We start from the raw sequence: 26,619 nt of genomic DNA, 5'->3' as shown, positions 1-26,619 counted from the left end.
TATCCTCAGATTTGCTGCCAGGACTTTCTTGCCTGGTAGTGCTTCACAACTAGGAAATCTTTGTCAAGACCGTGTTTTTCCAAACACCGTATCTGTTTTGTATTTCACAGCCTTGTCAGCTATTTCAGCAAGCTGTGCTCTCTAACCTACTTCAGGCTCATTCCTTGGACTCTCTCAATACATCACAATCACCATTATGTCTCTGCATGACATCCACCTTGGCTAGCTCCCTGCTGCAATACAGCCTGAAATATTCCTAAACTGCAGTTTCAAAACTGCAGAACGAAATGCTTCAGGCAGCACATTTTAAAGACAGCATTTGTCCTTGTTTGGGCTTGCTGTTGGAGACAGCAGCAAGGATTCAAAGGATGCAGAAAAATCACCAAAAGTTGTATAGTTCTGGTCTTTATTCTACGCAACTCACATGAGCCCATTTGCCAGCTCACTCTTAATTGCTGGACTTGTCTGGAGGTAAAAGGCTTTACAAAGCAAAATATCTATTTAACTTGCAAGTCAACACTCAGATTGCAGCAAAGGGAAATGAAAAAATAAACAGACTTTATTGCTGTAACTAAAGAAGTGACTCCATTAGCCCCAACTACAGCTGCAACTCGATTTCACAAAATCCTTCTGTAAAAACCGAGGATACAATTCTGAAATTCAAAACAGTGATAACTGCAAACTATTTTGCACCAAAATAAAAATGCATATTTCTTTCTTTCCTAATTTAATTACTCTGTAAACAAAACCAGCACTTGCTTTGGGTTAAATTCTCCACTCATTCCAGAGTTTGAGGGAATGTCTACTTGCAGAGCAGATGAGATTGCTCACCTGCCAACAGACTCCTCATGCCCTTGGCACTGCAGTGGAGAAAAGGCTTAGTTGGTACAGAACTGCATAGTAAAAACCACCACAAAATCAGAAACAAATGCCCTTTAAAAAACAAAAAAAGTACACTCCAGTTTATAGCAGCCAGGAGGTATTATTTGTAATAAGATGGTTCTATGAAAACATCAGCTGCATGCTCCATCACAACCCCTTTTCCTCCCTGAAAGCCAAACATGATATACACTTGGGAAACAAGTATCATTATGACACTGCATGCCCACATGCTAAATTCAAGGTGTCTTTCACAAACCCAAAAGTTTTGTAGAAAACTGTAAAAGATACAGAGAGGTGCAGTAATGATGCACTGTGAAGAACCACCAAATAGCATTCCTCAACCTCAAATCACTTAATCATTGAGGTTGCAAGGATCTCTTGAGAGCAATGAGTCCAACCCTTGTGCCCAAGCAAGGTCACCTCTACCTGGCTACCCAGGATTGTGTTGAGTTTTCTTTTGACTGTGCGCAGAGGAAGAGTTTACAACCTCTCTGGGTAACTTGCTCTAGTGTTTGACCACCCTCCCAGTAAAAAAAAAAAAAGTGTTTCTTTGTTTTCAGGGGGAATTTCCCGATTTTTAATTCATGCCCATTACCTTTTATCCTGTTGGTGGGCTCAGGTGAGAAGAATCTGACTCCTTTTTAATTCGTCAAGTATTTATACACATCACTAAGTTCTCCTGCGAGCTTTGTCTTCCAGACTTTACAGTCCAAGCTGTCTCAGCCTCTCCTCCTATGCAGGATGTCACAGTCCCTTGAGCATCTTTATGCCCCTGCACCAGAGTTGCTCAAGGCAGTCCATATCTTTCTTGTGCTGGAGAGCCCTGAGCTGGACCCAGCACTGCAGATGTGGTCTCAGCAGTGCTGAGTAGAGGGGAAGGACAATCTCCCTTGACCTGACTGCTACACTCTTCCTAAACCAGCCCAGGATGCTGTTATCCTTCTTCACCATGAGTGTGCACTCCAGCACAGGACTAATGAAAGACAGAATGTAAGGCAGATAAATCAGGAGACAAGTCATGAATGGTTTGGATAATACTAAGGACAAATTCTTCACCATCTCTTCTAACACAAAAACCTGCCAGGTGTGACATGACAGGTTCAAAATGACCAAAGAGAAGGCTGTCTCCCAGTGTGTGGTCAAGCTGCTGCACAGCTCACTCCTGCAAGTAGTGGGGATTCTGGAAGTTGTTGTGGGTTCAGAGTTGGAGGCTCATACTGCTGAATTCAGAAATTTTTGAGCTGCCAATTGCAGGAGACTGAGTATTTTGGGAAAGGATCACCACTAGATCAGAGGACAGCAAATAGCAGAGACACTTAGCTGTCAAGGGTAAGATTCTAATCTAGACAAACCTTTTTTTACTGATCCCAGACAGCTTTGGAAGGGAAGCATCCCAGGCATGACTGCATCAGCTGGTTTTTTGAATCTATGCTAATCCAGTGGGCCTATATAGGAAGGCAGGTTTCAGCTCAGATAACTCTAATTCCATGGAAAATCCCCATTTGAAGAACTACCACCAGAATTTCTCCTTTGCAGGAGCTGGGATCTTATGGAAAGCTGTGTAAGACTTGTACATATTCCTCCAATTCTGGGGATTCACTAGTCATGTACTTTAAGCTGAAGAATATTACTGTTGCCAGCAAGCAGGAATAGCACTCACAGAGTAGCTGAACCAACTGGATTTTGCCTGCCAATCCAAATTTCCTTAGGACTAGAATTTGGGTTTTGTAAGGTTCTCCTTCATTCTGAATGCACATCACTTACTGTGTCTTTATTTGCATGCTGTGTATGTACAAACTTGTAATATAAACATACCAGAAGAAACAGCACAACAAAGGGTTAAAAGGCTTGTATTGACAATTCTGAGGACATGGCTGCCTGCACTAAACTGAGGAATGTAAAGACCCCAAGGCCTGCACTCTCACATCTCACAGTGCAGACACAGGGTATTGTGCATCTCCAGGGGAATTCCCTGCATCCTAACATGAGGAGATGGTCAACAAGGCTGCCATGTACCATTCATTTCTAAATTAGCCCAACAGCAAAACCTGACTCCAGATGTGTATTTCAAACAAGAAACCAGAAAAAACCCCATTGCCCAAAAATCTGGCCCAAGACTCATGGAAGCTGCTCAGCAAGAGTGGAATTGAAGGACCATCCATTCAGAACTGACAATGCCTAAAAGTTCAGCAAGGTCTGCCCACAGTACTAGGTTAGCATCAGGCAAGAAGAACCAGAATGGTTCATGTGGACCCAAGAGCTGGCATTTCATGTCCTTTGGATCTCACAGAAACAATACTGGCCAGACTTCCTCCATTCACACACCACTCACACACCATGGTGGTTATGAGACTGTGAATTAACGAAATCTGGGAGAGGGAGTGAGAATGCACACAAACAGCTTGCTCAAAAGTTTTGTAGGTAAGGATCACCTTCTCTGCTCACCGTATCTCACACCAAGTTCTAGTTTGCTTATTTCCCTAGATGTGTGTTATTACATGAAAGAGAGTGTGTCAATGCATTGCAGATCCTTGCAAGCAGAAAAGTGTTCAGCACACTCAACCTTTTTCAGTGTTCAGGGTGTATTCTCCACTTGTGTGGAACACTGACACACAACCTGTACACTTATCCCAAGGAAAAATCTACAAACAGGGGATTTGTGTATGGTTGGGCAGCAGCTAGAGAAATGAGCTTAAAAAAAAATCAGAATTTTGCCATCTTGCAATAATGCAAGGTTTTCACTTTAAAATGCCTGCTAAGTTATTATATATTATTCTATTCTATTGGAGTGTTTACCTTAAAAAACGAAACAATAATTTCTTACCAGTCTCTTTTGCTGAAGCTGTTCTCGAAGTAATCTGTCTTCTGGTAAAACATCACATAAAAGAAAATAATTGTCCTGTTCCTCTGTTAAGAGATTAGAAAGTGTGAGTAAGGAATGGGAAGTTGCAGCCGCTTTGAATGCTACTGGCAGATAATTTGCTAAGACTTTGGAATACATTAACAATGTAAGAATGTGATTTTTAACCTACAAAAGTCAGTTACTTTAATTTCATAACTTAATGAAACATGTTTAAATATTTGTGCATATTTATATTGGAGTATGAAGGCAAAAGTCCTGCACAGCTTTTCTCCACTACCAGCTTTATTCATTTTTATGATGGTTCCTCTGGATACATAAAACAATTAGCATTTGCATTGGTTATAGATTAAAGTCAGCATGAAAGAAATTTGAAATACCCTTTAATTTTATCTTAACAGTTATTTCCCTAAGTAACTGTCAGTTTTCAGAAGCTATCATTATTTGGTTTATCCTCCTCTTGCTCTGATCTATCACATTACCTTTTACCATCAAATATTTTTCCACCTGTGGATATACACAACTGTTCAGTACCACACATTGAGACTTGCCTAATTTACATTTCTAATTATATATTTTATAGATATTTTATCTTTAGCAACCTTTTTACTATTTATGGTCACATCCAATTGAAGAAGGCAACAAATTTTATTCAAAGGAATTACAATTACTCAGGATGTAGGAAAATACAAAAGAAAATGGGTTAAGATAAGAAAAATTTTCTGGAGAGAGAGGGAGGGGTGAGAAGAGAGAGACAGAAAGAGAGAGAGAAGGAGAAGGCTCATTGATATTTCATAATTCTGCTATTCAGGTGCTTGGTTTGCAGTTTTCAAACTGAGTGGTAAGTGTTTGTGAGAGAAACAGAATGATGATTTTTGGAATGATTTTCATGTTTTCCAGGGCTAATTTTCTTAAAATTACTTTGAATAATTAAAAAATTACTTTCATCCATTTTGCACTCACTTCCCAATTTCTAACCATCTCTGACATTAGCTGAATGCAGTGTTTCTTCTCTTTTAAGGTCTCCATTGAGAATTAAAGATGCAGAAAAGCCCTAAAGTTCTTATCTGTTTTAGGTAAACTGTGTTTTCCTGTTAGAAAAGGAAAGCCAAAGTAATGCATAAGAGCTATTTCTGAGAAAAACCCTTCCTTCACACTGCCAACACTGTCCCAAGGATGGAATGTGCCACCACACCAATGCAGCACAACAATGAACTGTGGTTTCAGACTTGTGCTGGAGCCCAGGAAACTGCACAACTGCGTGGCTCCTGTGAGGATGACATCTCCTGACACAGGGAGCACTGTGGCAGGGCAAAGGGAGGGGGATGTGGCCCTGATGTCCAAGAAGAATTAGCAGCATCAGTGCAGGAGGTGAGCAGGGTGAAGTCAGCAAAGGCAGCTCACTGGGAATGCTTCTCTTCATTTTGGAATGACCATCACTGATGTTTTATGGGTACCAAGGTCTCCCCAGGCACGATGTGAGCAGCTCTCCTTCCAGGCCTTGACTTGCAGCAGGGCCCAGCTCACAGCACATTTATGCCTCTATTGACCTCATCCTCACTCAGCACAGTGCTGAAGCATGTATTGTAATCCTTGGAAAAGGTAAGTTTAGATATGTGCCTAAGAGTTAAACATTACTCCTGTGGTTTTCTGGCCAAGTGTCAGACACACTTGGCTGATCAAAGCAGCAGTATATCATCCAGAAATTATCCCATGATCTGCCCATCAGAGAGTGAGCAAGCAGCATACTTACCTAGTGGAGCTTTTGAATTTGTTCTTATCACACTACAAAAGTCTGTGATAGGCTGTTCTGCAAACCTCCTCTTCCAGTACAGGATGTAGCTTTAAAAATAAGGGGGAGATGATCAATGAAAAAGGAAACACTGAAAAACCTGTAATAAAAAATTGATTAACTCTTGTTTTTCTCATGCTCTAAATTCTTATGTGTTTTTGTTTCTTTAACTCCTGTGTCCCTTTTTTCTTCCTTCACATTAGTTTTCAAATTTATGAAATTAATTCAGTTTCACTTAAACTGGGTTTAACCATGCTGTCAAAGTGAAGAACTCAATAAGCAGATTTGCACCAAGCTTTGCATAAACACTGTGACCTATTCACATCTAAAGACAGAAGTGCCACTCAGATGCATCTTTACTGAAAAGCTATATTATAGAGCATTCTCAAATTCCCAAATATTGTGCTCTGTGTTCTGCAAGATGCAGTCAGGAAGTTGAAACTCAATAAAAAACAACAACTTGACAAAAGTGAGGTTTTGGCAGGTCTCCTGTGGAGTTACAGTGAAAGCTGTAGCTTGGCAGACAACTAGAAAGACAGAAAAATGAAGTCCCTGAACACCTGGGGGTAAGACAGCAGGCAGAATAAGAAAAGACCTAAACATATCTTGAAAGTTTAACCCATCAACTACAGTTTTTTAAAAACCATTCTGTACTATCTTTGTTGGTATTACAGCTGCATCAACAGAACACAACTGAGATGAGATTTCCACTGAACTAGGAAGCTACTGTTGAACCAAGGATAAATTATCACTAAATTTATATGATGAAAGGAACCAAGCAACTCTTGTGCTAATTATTCAGAATTTTACTCTAAAAAATAATCTGAAAATGTTTAAATGCTTGCTTAAATTTATACTCATGTATTATATAAATCACGTGAGAGTTGGTAAGGCAAAGGCTATTCAATGATTTCTTCTTATTTTGTGCCACCAAATTAGGAAAAAGATAATGAAAAAATCAGTTTTCATTATTATGAGAGCATTTTTAAATAGCTGCAGCTTTTAATACTTGTGCAATCTGTAACTACTTTCCACAGCTATCACACCCCACAGTGTCTCACACTGCCCCTACCATTCTCACCTAATATATTTGAGGACTTCAGCTGCAGCAGACAAGGAATGAGCACATCTTTCTCTCTGCTGACTCTGCCATGGAGAGGACTGAGCTGGGGTGCAGCAGACAGCTGAGCACAGTGGAGCCAGCACACGTGGCTGGGGCTCCTTCAGCAGCATCTCAGATGCCAGTGAGTGAGAGGTGAGCCTTTCCTTCTCTCTGCCTGCTCCTGTTTGCAGTGCTCACTGAGAGCTGCTGAACAGAACTGCAGTTCTTCCAGACTAAGCCATCCTTGAGCTTTTAGGACATAAATGTGCAAATGGAGAGATTGCAAGAGCTCATCTAATAAATGTCTCTCCCTTGCTCTGAGAGAAATGAACACAGGTACAAACTCACCTGCCCATAACTGTCTGTGTCACAGAAATTACAGTTAAGGGATTTCATGTCATAAGACTTAACCCAAATAATCAATGACCAGATTAAACCAATGCCTTGCGATACTTCCAGGGAGACAGAATGAGTGATCATGTTGAGTCATGAAGCAGAAGCTTATTCCCCTTATCTCTTTTCCCTCTGCCCTTATGCCAACTTATCTTTATTCTTCAAAGTTAAAAAGAAAAGAAAAAATTTTTCCATTAGCATTGGTCCTTTATGGATTATCCACTTCTTGCAGTTCTGTCAAGAAATGTATTCCTAAGACTGGCTGTAGATCATTGCTAAATATAAAAATAATACTATCTTTACAGAGTTGATCCCTGTATTTTCCTCACCTCAGTTCAACACTTCAGAATATGTTCTCTTTTTTGTGCATAGTATTAGACTATTTTACTAATAGAGCAAATCAGAGAAAGCACACTTCAGAGCAACAATTCCATCATTTCATGTCCTGGGGCCACTTTCTGTAAGAATTGGCTACCTTCCAATTGCATTAGCAGCAAAAATAATCTAAATGGGCCCTTTTTGAAGGGGTGATTTTGAAATACATTTCTATTAATGCAAAATAATTCCCCAAGCACGCTTAGACTGGTGGTCCATGACTGAGCAGCTCTGATTCCTTCACTTACCCAAAGATACTAGTACTATCTCCAAAGAACAGTACATTCTCCTTCTGCCTGCCTTCAGCAGAAAAGCAAACAAAAACTACCATCAGTTTTCAATTTTAAGCAACGTTAAGCTCATACATTTGATTAAGGATTTAATTTATGTGGCTTACATTTCTCTTCCTAAATTATATTGTATTATTTCTTTTTTTTTTTTTATTTTGAGTCTTGATAGAAACAAGGTCTTGATTTTGACTTAGTAACTAGTGACAGAAGATCTACTACAAAACTCATTTTAGTTGAGAATTTATCTGTCTAACACTTAAATACTACAGCAGAAGTATCTACAGACTGGCAGGTACTGTCTAGCCTTCCTCCTGGCCCACACATTACTGTGGAAAGCACAATGCCAGGCAAGCACCTTGTCTCTGAAGTTCCAAGCCAGCTGGGGCCATGCCAGCTACTGGAGAAGTTAAGAGAGAGAAAGCCAAATGTGACCCTGGCGAGATGATCAATGACACAGCTGTAGAAGGAGCCACAGTTGTGTGTAGATCACAGTACTGTACAGCATAGTTAAGGCATAAAAGTGATTTTGATGGGGGAACACTGTCCTTAAAGTAGCACAAACAAATTTCATCCCAGAATGTGAGAGATCCTGTACGGAGCACCTTCTGTGTACAATACACAGCTTTAGGACATTGTACAGGGATAGAAATAGTTCTGCCCTACACAAATAAAACCCCAGATTAGGAAAGCTGATTGTCTGGAATGGGCTTTGCTAAAACCAGCTTTCTAGTTTGCACACAACTTGTTGATTAGTGACAGGACCTGAGAAGACCCTTGGATATATTAAAAAGTGCCAAACACAGGAATTGCCAAGTTTTCTAAAACTGAGCTCCCTAGTCCCAGCAACATCTAGGCACTAGGGAGAGGGAAGGAAATAGGAAAACAACCTTACAGTCCAGCAGCAAAAGGCTTATAAGCAGAAATCGTCCCACAATGTCTTTTAAAAAAGATGATCTCTACTTTTCCAAAGCTTTCAATAACATCTGCACACACACACACACACACACACACACACACACACTCATTTTTAATGACATAACCCTTACCTTCTAAAATCTGCCACCAGTTTCACATCTGCTATGACGAGCTTGTGTTCAATAATCATGTGTTTCAGGAGCTGGTTTTGTTCTGCTAAGACATAGCATTCAGTGCAGAAAATACAAGGCACATAGGGAGAACTTTCTACTGCATCAACACCACCTGGACTTTCTGGCAGAGACAGAGGCTCCAAAATACACTCAGTATCTAAAATAAGAATAAAAAAATTAATTTTGACTAAGTAAATAAATGTACATCTCTTGGAGTACTTTCAGGTAGTACATGTAAAACCTGTTTGAGTCTTGGTTTTGTTGCATGGATCACTTGAAGAGAAGATGCTTGTAAGCAGGCTGACTGCATTGATTCCAAGAGGGACAGTGCAAGGTCAGCACAGGACAGTTCTCAGGTGTCTTTCTCAAATGAAACTCCCAGCTGACACCAAGTCAGTCACACACAAGTGCTCTGCTTACCACTAAAGAAATTTTATGGCGGGAAATCTACTTTTCTTCTTCTCACTATCCAATCTACCTGTTGATATGAATGAAGCCACTCTTTGTGGCTTCCTGATACTCTGAGCCACACTGCTCAGTGTCAGGAAGGATTTAGATTGTATAACACAAACTGTTTTGCATATTAATTTTCCCAATTATATTTTTATTTTTTGCAGAATACTGACTGACTCTTGAAGATATGCATTTGTCTTGCCTTTTTTTTCCCATTAACATCTAAATCCCTGTTCTATGACAAAAGACTGCTTGATCAAGGTTACTGCCACCAGATGCCTGTGCCCACTGGAGCCCTTTCTAACTGTACAGATGCTGAGGAAGGGGCAGCCATGCTCCATGAGGAAAGGTGAATGGCCCTGTTTGTACCACACTGTACCAGCCAGCCACAGGTGCCCCAGGTGACACCACACGGAGGTGACTCACTGCCACATGCTGTCCTGGGGTTACATGTGTGTGCTCCCCATTTAAACAACACTGGCCTAAACTCACAAGCTCTTCCATAAATTAATATAATTCATTAAGACACACTGACCAAGAGAGTTAAACAGTTGGGCCCATTAGCCTAACCAAATTCCAGCTGTCCAGAACAAACCGTGGTGTCCATTTTCCAAATTAATCCTACCTCAGTCTTGGGTTAGGGTTTCTCTTGGAAGCAGATGCCAATTTCAACAGGTATCTTCAATTTTAGATACATTAATTTTGGATAGCAAAAAGCAAACAGAAAAAAGCACCCATGTTCCTGCCCTCTTGAAGTTGAAAACTGAAAACATGGGTGTCCTATATTATGAAGTTAGCTTGAGCAGCAGGAGAATAAACTCTGTGTCTCTGGATTCCGACAGTGCCATGAACACCTCTGTAGAAAAATGAAATTTCAGAGAATGACAGAATGGATGAGATTGGAAGGGAAGTCTGGAGGTCAGCTGGTCAAGGAGGATTCTCACACAGGACCATGCAAATGGCTTTGACTCCACAACCTCCCTGGGCAACCTGTGCCAGGCTCAGACACCCTCACAGTGCAAAACCATCTCCTGCTATTCTGAGAGCACCTCCTGGGCATCCGTTTCTGAAGATACCTGAAGAATTAAGAAAAAGGCCTTCTCTCAAGTCTGTTATTTTGTCACACATGAATTTTAACATACGCATGGTTAAAGGAACCTTAATTTTTACCAGATAACTTTCACCCAACAAAAATCACATATATATGTTATACATTGGCAAGTATACTAAATCTGACAGTCTGGTAACTTGCTTACATGGAAAATTTGAAAAATAATGAAAAAAATCACAGTAATTTAGCTTTCTTCCTAGGAGAATATGTTAATGCATCAGGGCTCTACCCCCCATTCTACCAATACACTGAAATAACCAAAGAAGGGCTGGAGAATCCCATTGAGACGCAGACCTGGGAAGCCCCTGTGAGTTCTGTGACAGATCTGTGTCCAGGCAGAGGAACAGGCACACTGAGCTCCACAGCAGCCACAGCACAGGCAGTGGTTCAGTGGTGGGGCTGCCCCAGGGGACTGAGGGCAAGCTGGAGCTGCTGGGAGCCACAGGTGGTAAAGGGGATAAAAGCACAGGAACACAGCTTTATCAGCTCTATACTGCTCCTGGAACAATATATAATATATGTTCTGCACAACTGTTGAGGCTTCTACTTAGGACTTCTGAATACAGAACTTCCTGGAAAGGCACTGCCTTGACTGAACACTGATGGCTGGGTTACGCTGAATTCAATTTATCACATAAAACCAAGCACTGAGGAAAGATGGCAGCACACAGAGCATGGTGTTACCTGGAGCAATGCAGCTGCTGTGCACAATCTAACATTTTTTTTCTCATAATTTAGTCTACACTTCAGCTCATTCCCTTCCCTTAGAAATTTCTTTATTAAACTGGCATTGCAGAAATTGTTCCATTTTGCCCTATTTTAAGAACAGCAGTGGCTACACCATGTGCTAGAGCAATCCTCATGAAAGGGTCAAATCTCCCAAACAAAATTGGTGGTACCTGCAAGAGTCCAGCTTTGTCCATTCTTACAGTCAGTTCTGTTGCCTGAAGAAGCATTACACCATGTTTACTGAGAAAAGTAGAACTTAATTTCCTTTGCAATTGCTGATGCCAAGTGAACTAAGAAGACATTCTGTCAGCCAGTTCAACTTAACCCAGCAAAGAGCAACACTGCTTTTTGCTAATTTTTGGTACAGCTCTCTTGTAATGACAATTTCCATTAGAAATCAAATAAATAAGCACCTATCTGCCTCAATAAATCAACCTTCAACGGATAGGTGTGTGCAGCAGGAACTGGTACAAAACTTAGACAAGGAGCCTTGTTTAGTAAGGGTACTTGTGAATAGCAAATGCTCGGGCTGGAAAAACAGAACTGCTCAGTCTTTAACTGTAGTCATGAGTTGATGAAAGGAATAAACCGGGGTGAAGGGTTTTTTGCTGCCCAAACAGAGTAGCTAATGCTACAAGAGAATAACTTTAGGCTATCAGAGCAGTTTGGCAAATGCAGAAGCTTATGCAATTTCTTTCGAAGGCACTCAAAAGAAGAGGCAACGGAAAAAGGAATCCATGTAAATATCTTTATACTCATCTGCTACAAAAAACACTGAACAAGAGAATAAATGCACAGAGCTGAACAAATGTACAGCCTTTAGCACAGCACTTACTGGACTAATGTAGCACAAACCTCAAAACAGTACAAATAAATCCAAGCATAATATTGAAATCTCTGCAAAAGCAGCTAATTTTGTTTCTATATTTGGAGCAGAATGGCTACAGGTACTGAATAAAAGCTGTTAACTATAGCACAGCTTAGGGCTAACAGGGAAATAAAAACTCTCAGATGTATTCTCAGACTCCAAGACTCCTACATGCAGAGACATTTGAAAATGAGGGAAAAGTAGCAAGCTTTTCTCTTAGAATCTACTGCAATGAGAATAACTTCACAGAGAAGGATTAAACACCCCTCTGGTGCATGTGCCCTGCCTGACAAGGGTGAGAAGCAATTACCTCGGAATGGTACAAAAATAGGGCAAACAAACAGAAATCACACAAATAGAATAGTCTTCCAGAAGTCTGACTATGGAGACTTTGAGTCAAAGGCTATATGAGCCCCTCAGAAAAGCAGCTTTTATTTGTTTTTCTGTATTGACTTATTCTTGCACTATTTGAAATTCTTGGTCTTTTAACACCTACAAAAACTTGCATCAACTTTTCAAATTTTTGGAATGATTTTATTAAAATTTTCCTTTATTCCTTGATGTCCTGGTCCAACTTGAGGCTAGTTCTACTCTATTCATCATGTAATGTGGTAAGAGGTAGCCTGAAAATGTCCAACAGTGGAAGAAAATATGTTTCCAAATCAGCACAGATTTTTTTCTTTTTTGATCTCTCTTCTATTTACCTTTTATTTCTGGTATTTCACTTGTTTTTAACATCATTGAATTAACCACTGAATTCTCTTCAATGATTCAGGTTTTTAAGTTGTGAATCAGGGGTTAATGCACAAGACAGTGGTCATATTCTTTGTGTGTTCACTCCTGTGTTACTCTGCATTTGTTAACATTGCACAGCACTTTTTTGGGTGCAATTTGCTCAAATAACATGAGATTTCGTGCAATGCTTCAGCTGGCCCTCCTGCTTACCACTTAGGAAAAAAAAGGTGTATTAACAGCAAAATATATCACCTTTGCTTATTGTGTCTGTGAAGAACAGCACAGGACTCATGAGATTCCCTAAGAGAAGAGAGCCTTATAAAACCCATCCATTAAATTTTGGATGAATCATGTTGTTGCCCCTGAGTTTTTCTTCTCTGCCTAATAGAAAAGCAGCATGACTGTTATGCAATGGGACATCCCAAGGCCTCACAGAAAGCCCTCTGAACTCAGAAAATAAGAAAATCCGTTTTTCAGTCACAAAACTGGCAGCTGACACCATGTTGTTCAACCTTTAACGGGACAGATGAAACTATGGTCTTTAACAGCTAATTCAGAGCTAGAAAAGGTAGATTAGTAGAATGAAGAGAACAGAGGAATACAATACCTTATTTGAAAACTAAAACTACGATGTACACCAAGTTCTTCAGGGGAAAATAAAATAAATACTTTGAAGGTATTTGAGAATGAAATGGTATAGAAAACAATTTAATTTACCTTCAAAACTAGAATAAGCACTGTTTTTTTTTTTTAATAAGCACCCACAGGATACCCAGTACAATGGATTTCTGATCCCTGCACTGGGACTGTATACACCATTACAACAGTGGGGAAAAAAAAGTAAATTAAAAAAGGCCACCTGTGATAGAAATTATATGGCTTCATTTTATTTTAATAATTGTTATAATATATACTAGTTAATCTTCACAGCTAGTGAAGCAACAAGATGAAAATGGATTAATTTTCCTTACTGGAACATCTTTACTTTTGAATACAATTATTCTAAGCTCCAAACCAATGTTGGTTTGCACAATTAAGTAAATGTTCCACCCACACAATTACAACACAGCTACAGCAGGGCAGGCAATGCACTTCACCTGCACAATCACACATGCAATTATCACAAAGCAATATGCAAGGCAATGCTATGGCCAACACAACAGATATTATTATCAGGAAGAAAAGGAAGGAAAGATTTGGCTTTTGAATGGGAGCTTTGAAAGGCAAGGTCCCCAGAGTTCGTCCCCAGTGTAACCACTTGGTGCCACCAAGAAGCACAGGGATGTCTCATTATCCTGACTTTCTCCACTTTATCCCATCGCTCCTACCCATCTGCCATTGCCCTTCCGCTTGTGCTGGCTCCCAGGCTTGCAAATCCTCGGATGAGTCACTCCAGCTCTTTACCATTATGAACCATTCCTTCCTTCCTTTTTGCTCAAGAATGTTTAAAATGCTGCCACAAGAGTCCACCAAGGGCAAGAGCCAACTAAGAGGTGCACGGTGAGCAGCAGTAAGGTGAAACAGAACCTCCTCAGCTTTACAGCCTCAGCTGTCTCACACAATTTTAGCATAAGTCTGCCACAGTGTGCGAGTCACAGGACCAGAGGAAAAGGAGGTAAGTCCAAAGACAAGGGGTTTTAACTAAGGAAGAAGAAATAAAACTATTTTAAAACAGATTAATCGATTTATTATTAAATGAAGAATACTTTGAAAATTCAAGGCATTGCAAAGTCTGAGAATTGAAATTATGAAAAAGGAATTAATCCAAATTTGCTTAAGACATATTTATGGGTTTTCTATCCTTTTTTGTAGTCTATGGCACAGCAACAAGGCCTTAGGCTGAGGACTTTACGATGTAAATATCCCACTGTTGGTAACACAAGGATAATGAAACAAAACACGAACATCTGCTGGAATGTTAAGTGTCTTTCTAATTAAATCCAATAGTTGAATGGATCAATTCATTACCAACAAATCTGCTTTATTATCTCATTAATACAGCTGGTTAATATCATGAGGAGATTAGCACAAGAACTTGAAATGATCCTAAAACAAAAATTAACACAACAAAGACATATTGGTGAATACAGGAGTCCAAATAAGGAGCAAAAGACAGATTTTTAGACACATAAAGAACAAAGGGAAGAAGGAATGACAGGAAAACAAAAGACACCTAGCAAACCTGCCACTCCACACTAGCAGCCCAACAGATGCTGAATGGAAAACAAAAAGGCTGAGCACCCTCCCCCAAATTCTCACTGATCACAGGCAAAATCATTTAGTTGCCAAAATGACCAAACCCCACTGGAGAGTACATGGGGAAACTACCTGTATTCCTATAGGTAATTCTGCACAAAAGAGTGCTGCATTTAAAACTCTTTAAGAAACGAGCAGTTTAAAGCTTTGTCTTGGAATCAATTGTTTTTGAGATGGTGCAAGAATATGGAGAAGGATGGGCTTGACACTCGAAATACATACACGACAGCTTCCCTATTTTGCAGCCTTGGCACTGCAGCATCTATTTGTTGGCACAGCAGCATTCCGTAATTTGTGGTCATATTCTTGGAAGCAATTTTACACTGATTACAGGATATTTCCTTTGTTTTCCAGAGCACAAAAGATGGATGACTAATGACTTGCCAAATAAACAGTATTCAAAGCCAAAACTCAGAATAATGAAAATAAAACACCCTGTCATGGTCCTCACCAATACTACATGCAAATATGCTTCCTAATGAAAGAAGAATTGATGTACATAATCATCTCCTACCTCAATATATTAAAGCCCTCAAGTACTTCTATTAAGTTGAATTAAGTCTGAGTTCATGAGGAATTATTTACCTATTACTTCTGCTTGTTAACACACTATGAATGATATTTAGTTAAAATGTCCATGTGCTCTAGGGGAAAACACATCCTGTAGCTTCCCCCAAGATCAATCAGTCCCAGCCCTGCCTGTTTTTTCATTGAATGCAAATGAGCACTTCAAAAGAACACTTAATCCTACGGCTAAAGCTTGTCAGTTTTACAGACACTGTACATATTCTGCAGCATTTGCTGTCTAGGAATATCAGAATTTGATTCCAGTTAAATGACAGCTTTAAGAAAAGCTGTAAGTTACCGAATCCTAATAACTCAGAACAGAGTTTCTGCAGAGCAGGTGTCTGCTGGGAGCTGGAACCAACAGAAATACAACTGTGCTTAATAGCCATATTTAACAGGGCTGCTCTGTCGGGGAGCTCGGGATGTTGCAGTTTCATTAGCATTAACAAGTGTTGCTATGGCACCGCAGCACAGGCACCAGAACACAACTGAATAGCACTGGGAAAGTGATTAATAAAAATGTGAAGTGCTGGAATTTTAATAAAACAAAACCAATGTGCTTGCCAATAAGATCATGTTTAAATAATAGACTAGATTATTGCCCAGTTCAGCAGCAGATACATGCCACTGCTTGTTGTCTTTCTGCTGGAGCCCAGACAAACCCCCACATCCGTAAAGACCAGAGCAAACCTACTCCTCTCACACAGAGAGACACATGCCCACACACACTAATGGAAGTGACCCCAGTAAGTACTCATAACAGTATTTAAGTGCTGATGTTAATATGCAATTTATAAATATTTAACACACTAGAGCAGGTTCAGAGCTGTATAATGCCTCATTCCTGGGTAAATGACAGAGACTTACATTGGGGTAACTAAAATGAGGGTTTTATATTTTGGTCACAAATATGAAAAAATATTTATCTACTTCAGCATTATATCCTGAATAATTTTATTATACTCTTTAGAGCTTCTGTGATTTTTTATGGCTATTGTTAAACAAAATTTCTGTTTACCTTTCCTTGTTTAGTGTGATCATGTGACTTGGTAGACATGGAGAGCTGAGATCCACATGATCTACTAAAATAAGGGATTAGAAGCAATGATTAAACCCTAGACTATTATCTGGAAAGATTAACACAGTAATTATGTAGCCTGAAACTCAGAATGTTGAGTTACAAGGAAGATGAAGAAAATATCCAACAGAAGAATCTGAAATGGAAGGACAAAAGGGACCATCCAGGCTCTTCTTTTGTACTTATCACCCAAATCTATCTAACAAAAATAAGCAGCTTTTTTCTGTTAAACTTGCTATTTAGTAAAAAGGCATACCAGAGATATCATAACAAAGCATAAACAATGCTGTTTAAATGTAAAGTATAAAGATTGAATTTCTTCTATTTTCATATGAAAACTCCTGGGGAAAAAAAGAAGACAAAGAAAAAAAATGCACAATTTTGTACCACAATTAAAAACATGTTAAAAATACATACTGGAAGGCATCACAGGTAAAAAAATGTATATGCAAATGTAGTACTTGTGTATGTTACCACTGCCACTGTTCTGCTTAACCCTCTGCAAAGAGCAGCAAGCTGGAAAAAGGCTCGTCTTACTTTACATATTCCTTGTCTGTGACCTTAGCTCTCCCAGAAAGAAGGGGTCTTACTTCATTGCTATAATTTGTCTTTGCAGTGCCTTTAAAAATACTGTATGAAGCCTAGTAACTTCTATGCCAGCATTGCTATGTAAAGCAGGTTAATTACATTACTCTTCTTTTTATTGTGATCATTTAGTAGTGATCAATAATGCCTTATTACAAGGATTTTCCTTTTCTTGTCACATGTTCTTTTCCTCTAGCAGGATTCAATTTCCAAGCACGTTTATCCTTTTGATGTTAAAAGAATTGCCTCGTGCTCTTTTTAAACAATTACTTTACTCTCTGTAACTACAGGAAAGGCTGTGTGATTTGCCTTAAAAACATAAAGCCTGCTTTAGCAGTTCCTGACACCCCCACGTCATTATGATGGGAATTTCTGCCATGCTCCTAACTAAAACATTTGCATTGCAGTGTTTACAACTTTTTCATTGGTAGACTTTCCTTGAAAAAGGCAACTATGTGAAAAAAACAACTGCAAATAGTGTGAAACTTTTATTTTAAATAGCACTTAAATTTTTTTCAGACTCACACAAATTAGAAGTAACCTCAAAATGCATCCTGAGAGGTCTCGTTTCTGGCATCCTTGTGTGTGTGGGTGTCATACTGACAGAACAGGCTGAAATCTCTCTCAGATATTCTGACTGAGCTTCCTGACACACAGAGAGCCTTCAAGGCTGAACTAAGTGAATTTTATACTTAATGAAGAATCTGTATGAAGAAGAGGCCCTGTGATGTTAGAATCTCTGTGGTCTGTTGCTGCTTTCTCAGTGAACTGCAGCTTTTCCAGATGGAAAGTAGAAAAATAAGTTGTTTCTACTTTTAGAATCAAACCTCCATAAACTGGTATTCAAACTGGAAAAACAGTGGCTCAAAGGGAAAGTTCATTATAGTGTGCAGTGATGTGAATCAACATACTTCAGCCTGATATCATGATTCAGGAAAACAAAGCTTTGATTTTACTTCAAATAATCCACTATTTATACTCTTTGCACATACACTTTTGAAAATTATTTTGAGAGGAAAGTATTTTTAAGTCAGGGCTCAAATAATTATGTCTTATAGATCCCAGAGACATCTCACAGCAAGCTATATAAAATTTCTATGAGATTATTCTTTGTCCCAGAATTTGAAATAAATATTTTTGTGATAGTGTCTCAGTACATTCATTAAACATATAACAGAGATCTTGACTTCCTAAGTATGATATATGCTTGCTGATACTACTAATGCAGCTCATGGACATGGATGATACCATAATTGAAATTAACTTTATCAAGAAACAGAATTAGAATGTTTGAATTAGTGATACAAGTTGTTCATATTTTTCAGGCAACATTTTACTAATTGTATAAATACATGTAGGGTCCTGAACATTAAATTAGTACAGTAATAATAAATAATGAAAATACAGCACAGATTGCATGTTTTCATTCTGTATAACACAAAATCAAATTAAAACCTTCAGCAGGACGGTTTTTTAACATACTGGTCTTTAGAGAAAAAGCTCTACCTCATTTATTCATGCATTACAGAGTCATAATAAAATTCGGTGCTGGCACACTGGTCAGGACAAATGCTAGCAACATGCTCCTCTGGCAGCAGCATCCCTTAGAACTGCACACATTTGTTTCACAACCTGCTGTTTGTATATTGTGAGCCTTGTGCACTTCCACCATGGGACTCACAGCCATACCCTGGGGCACGTGCCAGGAACTTGGCACGAGGTTCTGGGTGGGAGTGTGCTGTGCCAGCTTCCCCACGCTGCCCACCAGCCCTGACTCTCCTCTCGCACCCCTGCACAGCCCTGAACCCCACAGGAGTCCTGCAGCCCCCGTCACTCTCAGCTGCTTTGTGCACTGGCTGGCTTTAGAGACCAGCTTCAGAGCATGACACTGAACAGGGTTTGTTTGGGGCCCAGGTATATGAAAGATGCATCCCAACCCTGAACAGAAATGCCTGGGTCTAAACCAAGAGGCTGTTCAGTGTGGGAGCACTCACTTCACGTGAGCATAGTGCAGTATGGTTGCAGGGACTGTGGCACCTTCATGTACTGTGCCTTCTCATTTGTTCAGGTAACAGAGCCACAACATACCACAAAAAACCACGAGGTTGAAACAGATGGCATGTCAAGCCTACAGAGCTTCTACACCAGAGGGATAAAGAGAAGCTGTTTAACCTGCTACCACCACACAGGGCAAGTGGCTACTCCTTGGGTACAGAGTCCCCAAAGACAAATGGAAAGATGACATCTCAATGAGCAAGAATCAAACAAAACCAGCTGGGCCATTTCACACTGGTCACTGCCTGTGAGTCATAAAAATATCAGAGAAAAATACACAAAATGAAAAAAAAAAAAGACGAATTGGAAGACAGTGTCCAGTGAAAGGTCCAGCGAAAACAAAAGGGAAAAAAATCAAAAGGCAAGTTTCAAGAAACAAAGTGGAAATGTATTACAAAGGACAGGTGCCTGTGGACCACTGCGGCCACTGACAAAACACCTACTACAATTTCTAACTCAAAGGTCTACTACAGCAGCATATCAGGACAGAATGGCAAACAAGCAGTGATTGTGGAAACCCCTGCTGGAAAATCAGGTCTTGGGATCAATGATTGGACTACTGCAGCTATACCATTTCCTATGGAAATGTTAAAATTAACATGTACTGCTATTGTTTGAGTTGGAAGGGACCTACAAGAGCACCTAGTTCCAATCTGCCCTCCAGCACAAGCAGAGATGCCAAAGCACAACTTTGGTCTGGTTTTGTGGTTTTAGTGGTACTGACTATTGCATTATTTAATACAACAATCATCAGGTCATTGAACACTAGTCTTTTCCTATTCAAGTGACTGTAATTAATTATTGACCGACAATAACTCTGCAAAGAACCCAGACTTTTACAAACACATTTCCCTGATTTCAGTGAGACACTGCTCAGGATGATGTGCCCAGCTCTTCAGAGGCACAGACCTGCTTTAAAGCTGTACAAAACTCACCACATTTTTTTTCTCCTGCTTCTTGAATGTCATGTTCTTTCCTCCATTGTGTGAGGCTTTTATTGATGCAATATTTAAAGCTACTTTAAAAAGCCCACAGAAAGACATTCAAATGCTTTCAGGCTTTTCTCCCAGATTCAGCCTGCTGGGAGTTTGTGGATGCGAACGTGAAGCAAAAACCTCAGAGACAGACTGGGAACAACTGCAGTTTTAGGATATAAATGATCACACAAAGTTGCAGAGTTCTAGCAAAGGTTTCAGGACAGGACATGGTGGAAGGAAGCACACAGGGCTGGGAAAGGTTATGAAGGCTCTTTGGACAGACAAATTTACCTTATGCTGAAGTTAAGACTTGTAATTTCATAATTAACACTTAACACTTGTAATTTCATAATTATTAATTTTTCATTTCATTCATTAATTAATTCATTCAAATGCATTCAATTTCATAATAAAAAATTAGGTTTTTTCTTCCTTTCCTACTGTTTGTATATACAACCATGTGCTAGTTTAAACCCTACACCCCTTCATCAAGAAAGCTGGCTGAAGTCTCAAAAGGTGAACTCTAAGATCTGTTTATGCGTCAGGCAGACCCTGTGGCAGTCATCATTGCTGACAAGAATCTACAACTTCGTGCTCTTCCAGAAAACCAGCACTCCCCAGGAAAAACAAAGCAGTGAACAAAGTGTTTCAAGAGGCATAACAAATTATCCTGGCATCTGTGTTACCCTCAGAACATTCAGAACACTTGAAGCACCTCTCTAGCCTATACCTCTACATCTAAATAAAGCATGTCCACATCTATTATTTGTTCAAGTGATGAGAAACACTTTTTTGGGGTGAGAACCAGATATTTTCCCATACAGAAACAGTTTAAAGGTCCTCATCAGTCCGAGGACTGATGGAACACCACTCATTCTTACTCCACTGCCAGTAACTGCAAGATTGAGCAGAGGTTTCAAAGAACTGGGAGGCTTTAACACACAAACAAGTTACCATATTTGAGCTTGTACCTGCTCACTAGGCAGTCTGCAGCAGCTCACTTCTAAATGAGCTCTGGTTAGGGTATAGAGGAGCTGATACCATGTACTTTGTTCATGTATCAAAGCCTTTACCTGTTACTGAGAGGGCAAGAAGTGGCTTAGCATACCAGAAATAAGTATTTTTTTAAAATATAAATGAAAGATAAAGGCCATCTATCTTTGCTTTTAAGCTATGAAAGTCTTCTGAATTCAGAGAAAACCAAATAGCAAAGCTTTATTGGGTATTTTTGGGGAATACAACATATCCTATGCCTTGTGCTAACAGAAATTATGCATTCATGCTGAGGTGTGGGGATGCCCCTTGTCTTCAGATAAAATACACTGCACATTTACAACACAATTATTTGTAAAATTATGGCAGCAATCCTGGGCACTTCAGATCTCTATTACCAACCAATACAATCCATCACTTATTTTATTAAGCCATCATGACCTGTTTAATGAAATATTTAGTTTCACTTGTATATTCTTCCATTGTCAGTTATTTAAGAAATGTGACGTGAAGGCTAAAACCTCTAAAATATTACTGCAACAGTTACATAAAAGGATTCTGCCTTTTCAATTTTCAAACAGAAAAGCACATAAAAGGTGATTTTTACAACAATAATTTAGTAATTTCCAGTCCTCCAAAAGATCCACTTGCTTATCAGGTAAATGTTTAAAATTACTTTGAGATTGGATTTTTAATTAAAAATCACAAAAAAGGCTCTTTAAACATTTTTAAATAATACTGCTTTAGGAGATCCATTCTGGTAATCATATTAAAATAAATTGCGTTGCACTTCCAGAATTAATTAGTGAACCTGTCCTCCAGGTGTAATTGCTAATTGTTCAGTTCACAATGATTAAACTGCATCCTTTACAGAGCTTATCATGCCTACTAGTAAAAGGACTCTCTTCTCTCTCTGCCCAAAATCTGCAGTATGGTGGAAGCCTCAGGTCTTGCAATCCTCTACTGCACACAAAGACATAACCTGAGAAATCACCAGTGGTATTCTGGATGCTTCCAAGTGCCCTGTGGGAAAACAATGAGGATGCAACCCCATGTGTGACCATTTGGAACAGGTGGGGGTTTTCAAGGAAGGGTACTGAGAGGACATCAACCTCTAAACCCATCAGACAGAAATGGGCAGATACACGTGGGCTGCTCATCGGGCCAGGGTCTGAGGGTCTCTCCAGAATGAGGAGATGAGCAGGGGCAGCTCTGTGCTCGGGGGCAGATCTGTGCTCGGGGCAATGGCTGCTCTGTGCTCAGGGGCAATGGCTGCTCTGCCCCCTTGCTGGAGGTTTCATCCACAGACACGAGCAGCCAGCAGCTCCCCACTCACCACCATGCATTCTGTGGGTATTTTAGAGAGGAAAGAAGTAAAGGACTCAGCCTGATGTGAATAGGAGTGGTAGTGTAAGGAAGTAGGGGCTGGGAAGGCATCTAGTCCATCAGTTATTTGGTTAAGGACTAATCAGTATAAAAGAAACAACAACTAACAAGGGACATGGTAGATTGCACACAAATGATTATGAGCACGTGAAAACAGACAGTAAGTTGTCTCTGCCAATATGGGAACTAATGGCATTAAAGGAACTACTCACACATACTTGAGCAGGGTCAAGATGAACTTTTGTCACTGATAGGAAAGGGGAAATGTGTGACTATCATATGTACTATGGTATTTTTGAGGGTGTTTGTGGACGGGATCAGAAGGTGATAAGGAAATTTTGTATACTTTATGAAATGGACTTAAACAGACTTAAGAACCTGCACTGATACACGAAGTGGCCTGTGAACATGGGAGTGCTTGTGAATGTAACAAGGAATGCATCCATTAACCTGTATGGAGAATTCTTTTCCATACATGGGACTGCCTGTCAGTGACCAGGAAAGAGAAAACCCTGCACTCCAGAGCCCACTGCGTTGAGCAGCTCTAATAGCATCCTTAACAAAACTTAGAGAGTTGAGCAAAAGAAGTAATGGCCGTACTTTCAGGAATGAACCAGCTTTCACCGGATATCCTCTAGGTAGAACAACAAAAAAAAAAAGTAGACGTGCAAGACCAGTCAAACTTTTGTTTTCCAGAGCAACTGAATATTCTTAAAAATGGAGTATGAGAGAAATACATGGAAGGAATCAAACATGTTGTGCTTGGACATGGCGCACCCCAGCAGCACGTGTTCAAAAGCACTTGAGCACAAGAAGACCTTGAGTAGGAAACTGTAACTGTCAGACTACTGATGCAACAATGAAAGACACACTTCCAGAAAAAATACTCATTTTAAAATCCTTTGACAGATGCTGCAAGAAGTGTTGATATGCAGACTGAACAAACTGTACTGTGGACAGCGATATATTTATTAAAAGCCACTTGGTGAAGGCTGCTGGAAGGAACTAACTAGAAAGCAACACTGTCCTGGATTAGAATATAAAACCACAGGTTTTCCTGTAAATAGAATCAGCATGCCAGGAAATAGTATATTATTTAATTTTCCTAGATGCTGCCTCCAAGTAAGTGACATACCTCAGGTGCACATGCAAGTACAAGAATAGTTCTGTAAAAGTTAAACCTCTCAACAAATAAAGATTTTGTTCAGAGGAAGAGAAATAATAAATATTAGGGTGGGGTATTTATTTGCCCATCGAAAATGTGATTTATACCCTTAAGATCTCTTGACCCTAAGTAAGTGTGTTGCAAACAAATAATTTTGAAAAGGCTGCTTGAGCTACAGGACATGCTTGCCTTTGTCCAAGGGAAGATTGTTAATGCTGAAGTCAGTCATGGTTAACATGAGAGACAGCAGTTACAAGGCTGGAGCACAATTTTATGACTCCCAGCCAGCATGCTGGCAGACCTGTCTTATGGGGAGATGAAGCACCTGGATGGACATGAAAGTCTATAGGCTGACATAAAAGTTAATTTAGCCTGACATCTATTATTTTGATTCTCAACAGTGATTTTTACATTTTTCATTACCTAGAGACTCCAAATGATGTGCCAGGAAATGCAAAGTGAGTTTGGGAGCAAAGACAGAGAAAGTCCACTAGTCATTTCAAAGAGTGTTTGTGCTCAGTAAAAAGAAAACAGCACAGGCCTCTGAATTTCCATTTTCCTCCAAAAAATTCCTTTTTTTCTTTGAACTGGTGCCAATATCTTTAGAAGAGTTATCTGAAAAAACCTCAGGGTAACCTCATCATCTCTAGCACACAGACCAATGTATACACAGAAAAGTTGCACAGACTCAGGCACATGTTCTTTCCAATAGTTAGAACAGCACAGCTTTGCCTCTGGGTGCAATTACACCAGTGGGGCAATGCTCTAAAAGGGTCTGGCTTTTCATGTATGAGGTTCATGCCAACATAATGGAACACAGAAATAAGGCAAGAGTACTGCTCTAACTACTAGCATAAATTGATATTACTTTTATGAATAGAATAAGGACACATACTAGACAAACAACACAAATGCCACTTGAAAGACCACTCACTATCAAAGGCCCAAACACAGAATAAAAGTGCTCTAACTCTAGGTTTGAAACTGCCTCCTTGTACATGACTTCCTTTCATTGTGTCCTTCACGCTATTAATGACTTGACAGTAGAAGTTAAAGTCAACCTAAACTGAAAGCTACTCTCTACAAAAACATTAAAGTACTTTTTTCATTTGGATCAAACAAAAAAAACCCCATAAAACCTCTAGATACCACTTCAGAATATTGATTTCATTGGAGAACACTTTTCTAAAACCAGATATACTCATTTTAGAGACAACTTGTACCTGGTAAGCCCGGCAAAGTAGCATCATTACCATTGTTTTTCTCCCTTTTTTCTGCCTGTGCCTTTCCACAGGATCAGAAGATATAACCCAAGCTGTTGCTCCTGCCTCAAAACACTCAGGTTTCTCTTAGAAGGACCAGTGTAGCCTGAGGATTTCTTGCGCTTTACCCACAGTGAGCTCTACCTAAGCTCCTTCCAGGAGGGTGCAGACAGACATACAAACCTCTCGACAAGCACACAAACCCCAAACCCTGCTGCTCTTGCTGCTTACGGCACCTGGCTTATCCCTGCAGTAATTCCCCACGGACCATTTGTGCTCCTCGCTGTGCACCGCCGGCTTTGCACTGTGCGATGTGCGGTGACAAACAGATTTATGTGAGGAGGCAAAATGCTCCCCGGACCATCAGCCCCGTGTCCCACCGCTCTGGCGCGCTGCCGGCATCAGCCCCCTCTCCACTCCGACTCGCGGCTGGAAACTCTCCCTGTCCCCGCAGTTCCGTGTGCCAAACGCGGAAGGACGGGCACCAGCAGGACCAGAGCGACTCAGGTCGCTGTAAGCAGCGGGACGAGGGCACGGCGCTGTCCGTGGCTCTCTGCAGACCCCGCTCCGACGGGCGACAAGCGAGTCCACCGCGCCAGGCCCTGGGGCTCCCGGCTGCCGCACACGTGTCCGCCGCTCCCCATCCCAGGCTGCGCCAGCCCCGTCCCACCGTCCGTGCGGGATCCCGGAACGGGGGAGCGCAGCCTGAGACCCGCACGCCTCCCGCAGGGCACTCACCTCCCCTTGCCGCCGGTCCCGCAGCCCCTCGGGACTCAGCCATGCCGCCACTGCCGCCGCTCGGCCCGCCCGGCGCGGGGCGGCCCCGGGAGCCGCGCCCCGCCCCGCTCCGCTCCGCCCCGGCGGGGAGCGCGGGGCCAGACGGGGCTCGTAGTCTCTCCGCGGCCGCGGGCGGCGAGGGGCGCGGCCGCATCGAGGCACTACGTTCCCCGGCGTGCAGCGGGACGGGGAATATAAGTGGCTGGCGGCGAGCGCGCTTCAGTCAGTCCGCCCGCCCGAACAATGCCTTCGCCGCTGGGGCCGGGCAGCCGCGGCTGAGCGCGGCGGGAGCCCCGGGCAGCGGACGCGCTTGCCGGCCAGCGCCGCTCCCGGCGGAGGGGCTGGCGGGGGAACGGGCGCTCGCACGCCGCGAGCATGTGGATACCCACGGAGCACGAGAAGTACGGCGTGGGTGAGTGTAAGAGAAGGCGAGCGGGGCAGCGCGGGGGCGAGGAGCGGCGCTGCCGGCGGGGAGCGCATCCCGGGCACAGCGGGCTCGCCCCGCGGGGCGCTGCTGCCGTCTCTGCCGCTGGAGCGAAGGCAGCGCCCTGCCCGTGTGGGCGCTGCGCTGGGAGCCCAGGTCCCGTCGGGGCACGGGGGTGCGGCCCCTTCCCGGGGGCACAACAAAGAGCGGCCGGTGCCCCAGCCGCGGCTCCGGCGTCTCCCGCTGCTGCCAGGGGATGGGGCAGGGGCCGGTCCCCAGTCTCCCAGGCGGGCGCTCGGTTCTCCCCACCGGCGCTGGGTGAAAAGGCTGGCGTTTCACGGGGAACAAAGCAGCCTAAAAAACATTGCTGAGAGCGGAGACCCGGTGGGAGACGGTGTCCGGCTCGGCAAGGAGCG

General features: G+C 41.4%; 2 protein-coding genes across 8 annotated transcripts in view; one reads left to right on the top strand and one right to left on the bottom strand.

The window, feature by feature from the left end:
* The window catches only part of ZNF277 (zinc finger protein 277), a 59,980-nt gene extending 33,844 nt beyond the window's left edge, over positions 1-26,136 (bottom strand). For 3 of the 4 annotated variants that reach the window (XM_074539900.1, XM_074539899.1, XM_014275990.3), the window contains exons 1-4: positions 25,741-26,136; positions 8,741-8,939; positions 5,496-5,584; positions 3,707-3,789 (exon numbers count right to left, since the gene is read on the bottom strand). In XM_074539900.1, coding sequence (XP_074396001.1) covers positions 3,707-3,789; positions 5,496-5,584; positions 8,741-8,939; positions 25,741-25,933 — 564 coding nt within the window. In that variant the 5' untranslated portion in view covers positions 25,934-26,136. Of the gene's footprint in view, positions 1-3,706; positions 3,790-5,495; positions 5,585-8,740; positions 8,940-25,238; positions 25,649-25,740 lie in introns of those variants that run through there. The other variant, XM_074539901.1, reaches the window with a different exon arrangement.
* Positions 26,051-26,619, top strand: part of DOCK4 (dedicator of cytokinesis 4) — a 221,532-nt gene continuing 220,963 nt past the window's right edge. For all 4 annotated transcript variants that reach the window (XM_014275935.3, XM_014275933.3, XM_014275934.3 and 1 more), the window contains exon 1: positions 26,051-26,191. In XM_014275935.3, the coding sequence (XP_014131410.2) occupies positions 26,155-26,191 (37 nt within the window). In that variant the 5' untranslated portion in view covers positions 26,051-26,154. The remainder of the gene's footprint in view (positions 26,192-26,619) is intronic.

The sequence above is a fragment of the Zonotrichia albicollis genome, chromosome 4 (assembly GCF_047830755.1).
Source record: "Zonotrichia albicollis isolate bZonAlb1 chromosome 4, bZonAlb1.hap1, whole genome shotgun sequence".
NCBI lineage: Eukaryota > Metazoa > Chordata > Aves > Passeriformes > Passerellidae > Zonotrichia > Zonotrichia albicollis.
The sequence above is the reverse complement of the archived record's forward strand: the minus strand, read 5'-3'. Positions and strand labels throughout refer to the sequence as shown.